Source organism: Lagenorhynchus albirostris, chromosome 8 (assembly GCF_949774975.1).
Source record: "Lagenorhynchus albirostris chromosome 8, mLagAlb1.1, whole genome shotgun sequence".
Taxonomy (NCBI): Eukaryota; Metazoa; Chordata; class Mammalia; order Artiodactyla; family Delphinidae; genus Lagenorhynchus; species Lagenorhynchus albirostris.
Window position 1 is genome coordinate 103,143,546 of NC_083102.1, and position 6,105 is coordinate 103,149,650.

General features: G+C 52.0%; 1 protein-coding gene across 7 annotated transcripts in view; it reads left to right on the top strand.

The window, feature by feature from the left end:
• COBL (cordon-bleu WH2 repeat protein) overlaps positions 1–5,702 on the top strand; it is a 260,231-nt gene extending 254,529 nt beyond the window's left edge. For all 7 annotated transcript variants that reach the window (XM_060157507.1, XM_060157506.1, XM_060157508.1 and 4 more), the window contains one exon: positions 4,414–5,702. In XM_060157507.1, coding sequence (XP_060013490.1) covers positions 4,414–4,431 — 18 coding nt within the window. In that variant the 3' untranslated portion in view covers positions 4,432–5,702. The remainder of the gene's footprint in view (positions 1–4,413) is intronic.
• Positions 5,703–6,105: the final 403 nt, after the last annotated feature.

Consider the following 6,105-nt stretch of genomic DNA (forward strand, 5'->3'; position numbering starts at 1 on the left):
GACAGGTTATTTCTGTCTTTGCTGCCCTGTGACCATCCTGCCTATACAGACCTTCCACGTGACCTGTTTTTCCTGCAGGTGGAACCCAGGGATGCCTGTCACCACTGCAGTGACCCCTCAGGGCCCTCATGGGTGCGGTTCCCTATTCCTGGAAGGAAAACGTTTCACCTCCTAGTGTTACCAGCTAATCCCCAGTCGTCCTGCATGTTCCTGGATTAACCTCAAGCCCCCAGAAAGTCTCCCCCAGCCCCCAGGCTGGAGGAGGTTCCCCAACAGAGCATCACCTCCTTTTCCCCCATAACCACATCGCAGCCTAATTTCAGCAGTGACCTGTGTAACTCCTGTGTGGGCTTGCCCTCCTGCCATACCGTGAGCTCCAGCAGGTCCCAGCGCCTTGCACAGCCCCAGACACAGAGTGGGTGCTCAGTAACTATCTTTTGGGGGAAGGGAGAAAGGGCGCCCATTCTTTGCCACCATATTGCCTGGCTCTCCAGACCAGTGGCCGAGTGCAACTTGGGGTCCCCGTGCTCAGAACTCGTCTATTTCATAATCGTGATAAACTTGCCAAGAATCCACTTCACACTGTAAGAAACCACCTTCTTTTCCTTTGCAGAATAAGGTAAGTTCCGGACATCTCCAGTCTTTTGCCAACGGTCCCACTCCCGTTCTGCAAAGCTGGCTGACAGCTGCATGGCTAGGTCCCCTGGGAGTCCGTTACCCCCCCCCCCCCCCCAGGAACTCATCTGTCTGGGTGGAAAAAAGGGACCTGAAACAGAGAATCCTGTCGCTCCCTGACAACTTCTTTCCTTCCCCTGGACACCAGCCCTCTGTCACCACTGTTCATTTTACCTTTTTCCATATAAACATCATTTTCCTTGGCAGGTGGGGAAACAGAATTAAACTTGGATATTTTTACAGCTTTCTGACTTGGCCTCAAACTGCAAGCTTTGTCCCTTCATTGATTTTCTTCTTGTCCAACCAAAATAAGAAAGAATCTTTCAGGAAGCTTGAAACCTTTGGGATGCCAGGAACCCTTCCAGTGTTTTTCTTCCAAGCTGCGCCTTGCAGCACGCCCTCCTCCCCCGGGGGGTGCCCTCTGTCCTCCTTGCCCACCTGAATTTGGTCACACCCATCCCGGGGCAGGTCCACTGGTCCCTTACCAGTGTGGCTTTAAGCTTGGGTTGACACTAATGGCCATCAGTGTGGTTTATGCTACCTTGTGGCCAATTCCATCACCAAGCTGTCTTTGTTGAATTGTCCAAGTCAGAGCTTTTTAAGGCTGTCCTTCTTCAGTTTCCTTCTTGACACCAAAGTTTAGGAGTTCTCCTTTTCCTTCCTAGGTATTTTCTTAGTTTACTGAGAACTTTTACAATCTGCATGCAGCCATCGTTGTTGCTATTAGTGGTGATGAGAGCACCTTCTAGGTCTCAACCAGCCAGGGATTCAAATAGCCCCCAGCCCGGGTCTTCTGCACCAGCGACACGCAGGCTAGAGTGAAGCAGGCTCACTGCCAGGAGAGCAGGTGATGTCCAGTCCCTGCTTCCTTCACTCGCCTGCCCTGTAGCTCCCCTCACTGGGTCACAGTCCCACCTACTACCCCTCTGTGTCCTGGGAAGTTTACCTTAGCAACTTGGAACCGCCTTCTGAAAGTGGCTTCTCCCAGTCGGGCCAGGCTTTAGGTGACCAAGGCGTGCAGGATGTCTCCTGCCTCACCCCCAAACCTCTGTTCAGTTGTCATCTCATCCCGGCCACCAGGACGCTGGTGCTGGGATGAGACGAAGTGATGGTGGTGCTGGTGACAACGCAATGAGGTATACCTCGAGCCTCACCGGGTGGGTCTGTAGTGCAAATCCCATCATCCCCATTTACCGGGAAAGGAGGGGGCACCCCCTGCCTGAGACTCGCCCAGCCCAGATGCAGAGTCAGTGTATCCATACAATGAATTACTACCCTGCAATGAAAGGAATGTACACGCAACAACATCGATGAATCGCAAAATAACTATGCTGAGTGAAAGAAGCCAGGCCAAAAATAAAGCCAGACCAAAAAATAAATAAATATATGTCAAAACATATCAAGTTTTACACTTTAAATGTGTGCAGTTTATCATATATCAATTAATTTGTTAAAACAATAACAGTAAAGATACCTTTTAAAAATCCCTCCCCCTCCCATGGACCCGACCCCACCACTGCCTAGCTCTGCTTCCCTTCACTGTAGCTTCCAGATGTCCTGCCCACTTGTGCTGCTCCGTTTCCCCAGCACCCATCCCCCACCGGCCTCCTCCTGGCCGCTCTCAGAACCGCCCTCGTCAAGGTCACAATGCTGCTAGTACCCTTGGATGCAAGAATAGCGCCCTTTATTCTCCTGACCCTTTTCAGAGGTCAGGAAATGGGATAAACGTACTGTTAACAGGATGCTGGCTGCATTTTCCAATAACAGGCTCAGTCTGTTCTTCTCTGCCCAACACACACACTCTTCTCCCCGTGTCTTGGACATTCTGTAGCAAACTGATTTTGCTTTTCCAAACTGACAATTAAAATCTTTGTTTTGAAGTTAGAGGTGGCTCACTTCTCAAGGTGTCTAGGGTTTGAAGAAAAACCCATTGAAAACGTAACTAACATAATGTTTAAACATAAGCTCCTCTGTGTTTCCCACCCTTGGGGCCCGCTGGTTCCCGTTGCACTGTTTGCTGTTACCACGTGCATCCTTGTGGACGCGCGCTCCCCGCGGCTCGGCAAACGCGCTGCACATTTCCCCTGCCCCTCTGGCCACGTTCTGAGTCTCCTCTGCCCAAGGCTGCATGCAGCCCTGGAGAGAGTCCCAAGACCCCTTGTCTTCCAAATCTCCTCACTCTCCCGGGCGGACCCTTCACCGTCCAGACCGCTGGCCCCCAATCCCACCCCCATCCTAAGCTGCCCTGTGCATCGGACACGAATCTTCAGTGCCCTCCCTGACGTCCACCGTGTGTGTCCCATGGGCTCCATCCAAATCAGCAGGTCCAGTCTCCTCCCTCCACGCCCCCAAACTCCACATCTCATCCCGTTTCGTTTCTCAGCTGGTGTGGACGCCGCTACAGCCAAGAAGACACTGATGGGCGGGTGTGCTCGTAAGAAACGAGCGGGTGGAACCCTGCAGTCGTGGTCGTGGCCTGGGGCCATGTTCTCTTCTCAGATGAGCCCGCTGGGGACCGCTATTTACTAGTATTTGGTCCAGGCCGAGAGAGCACTCTACACCCCGGTTCTCCCATCTTTATATTGGAGGCAGTACCCACAGTGATAACAATGGCAATAACGCGTCAGTGATTGAGTTGAGCTGAAGTTTTAATGAGATGAGACTCATGGAGGGCTCGAAATGGTACCTGACACGCTGTAAGTGCACAGGAAATATTCCAGGTGGTGTGTGTTGTTGGCGTTATAAGAAATCTGCTTGGGTCCTTGGAAGTTTGCTCTGATAACGCACTGAGAAGTAGGACGAGATGCCCAGCTCCCAGCGCCGTTCCAGTTCGAATGTGCTGAGCTCGGTGGAACCACGGTGAGAAACCCAGTGCTCCTTTCACATGGTTTCACGTGAATCTGTCGCTTTTCTTAAAAATGCTGTTCACCTTGGCCTTCAGAGGCATGGAACTGTTTCCTTCAAGATTCGGCCGTCACATTCTCTGCACTTGGGCATCCCAGGAGCGTGCAGGGCTGGGCTCAGAGTGGCAGGGTGAGCTCACGCGTCGAGTGGGCTGGGAACGTGTGGGTTTGCAGTCGCCCCTTGGAGCCGCCCCCACTCACTGGCACCCAGCAAGTCCTGCGCCCGGGGACGGGGTGGGGATGGATGCCGTGGTTCCAGCCCCAGAGTCCCCACACCAGCAGTGACAGACACAGCTGCTGGGAGACCACGGCGGGCGAGGGGGCGATCGGATCTGCCCGCCCAGGACTGGAAGCAGGAATGCCTTTGGCCAAGAGATGGTCTGAACGCTTCTTGAAGAAGGAGTCCTCGTTTTCCAGCAGGAAAGGGGCATCCCCGAAGGAGAAACCCCACATGCAGAGACCAGCCTAGAAGAGGGACGGACCCCTAACAGACTCAGAGACTGGGAGGGAGCTCAGAGAAGGCCGGGGCTGGGGCCGGCTGACGGCTCTGGGAGAAGCTCAGGGACCTGCAGACACATCTTAGACCCTCCAGCAGTTCCCGATGTTTTTTCCTGAAGGCTGTAGCCAGTCACTGAAAGCATTCAGGCATGTTGTTTGTGTTTCTGAGAGTTTTCTCCTTGGGGCTAAACGTTTGATGGGTACAGCGTAAACACTCATTGCGTTGGGAAAGGAATATTGCAGGGAGAGGTTGGCACACAGGTCCTCAGCGCCCGGATACCTGCATCCTGGGCTCCGCCTCACGCCCTGAGTAACTGTGGTTCTTTCTTCACTGCAGGTGCCCTTGCTCGTGTGAATCAGCAACAAGATGCGATCGTGGCAGAAACCCCCCTGCAGGATGCTCTCCACTCACGAGCGCCACCCGGCAAGGGATATAGGGGTCTGGTGGCTTCCTGGTCTCCAGGCCAAAACTCGCCCCGTTGACTTTCAGTCTATATCACGGTTCAAAGGGACGGGGATGCCACTCTGCCACGCGGCTTGTGCCAAGGAAATGTATTTGCCTCTGAATATTTAAAGTTGCCAATAAACTGTTCTTGTTGGCAGGTTAATGGGACTATAAACGCTGGAGCCCAACACACTTAATTACATCGATAGACAAAGTGGAAAGAATCATGCCTTAGACCGATTTTGGACCTTGGAGACTTACCACATGTAGATGGTTAAAACCATTTAGTTGTTGAAAATCTTTCTGAATTCTAGGGAAAATATATAAATCAATTGAAACAATCTGAATGTCATATGCTACTTGATGTAAGAAAAAAGAGTTGGGAGGCTTTTTCAAAGGTGACTTCACTGAGTAATGAAAGTATTGGATCCTTATTCCTCAAACATTTGGGGTGAAAACCTCATGGAGGGTGGCAGACCACGGTCTGTCCAGCTAAAGCTATTAAAAATCAACCATGATCGCCCAGAATAACAATCAAACGTGACGTATGAACGTGGCAGGTCTGAGTTCTCCTGGGGTGTTGGCTGAGATCAGAAGGACGTTGGAGGGGATGGCAGTGCCCACTTGGAATGCTGTCCCCCGGCGGGCTGTGATGTAGCGCAGCCCTCCCCGACCGAGGGCTGAGCACGGAGCCCGGAGGCTGCCCTAGGAGCCTTAGAAATCCTCCGCGGGGCAGAAGCGTGGATGCCGGGTCCGGATCAGATCAAAATCGTGCTGGTGTTTCACAGTGCGGGTTTGGTCTCCATGCTTGTGCCCGGCAGGTGAATGGCCGCTGTGGATGGCGTGGCAGCCTTCTCATAGCACACAGCACCCGGTCTCTGGTATTTATCTCAGAGGCCAACTACAGCTGCAGGAAAAGCTCTTTAAGAGATGACTAGAAATCAAGAGGAATTCCTGAAATAAAATTTCTGTCTTAATGAAGCAACAGATATGGCGGGATCCTTCGAACGTTTCACGATTTCAGAGCCGGGCGTCACGTAGGACGGAAACTGCTCTGCGTTGTCTGATGAATGCCACTCACCTTCCCCAGGGCGGCCAGGGCATCCAGCCAATCGCTCTCACACCACGCTGTCTCTACTGTTGGTCTTTTAGTGCCACAAATAAAAGAAAATGAAAGTGTAGCCTTCGTGTGGATTTCATGACTTCAGACCCCAGTTCGTTTAGATACCCTATGCCCAAAATAGAAAGGAGACATTTGTTTATTCAACTGGTACTTAGGACTGCTTGCTACCCTCTCCAGGGCACTTGTTACGGCAGATGCCAAAACAGACGGGAATCCCTGCCTTCGTGGCATTTAAATCGTGGTGGAGGAGACAGACCATAAGCGAAATAAGTGAATAATATACCGAGTATACTTAGGTGCTGGTAAATGATTAGGAGAAAAACATGAAAAGGGATGAAGCCTAAATAGGGAGATGAAGAAAGGCCTCTTGCTACAGAGGCATTTTAGTAAAAACCTGGAGGAAAGGAGAGGGCCAAGCATGGGCGGACGCCTAGCTGGCAGGGAAGAGAGAAGGTACCAAG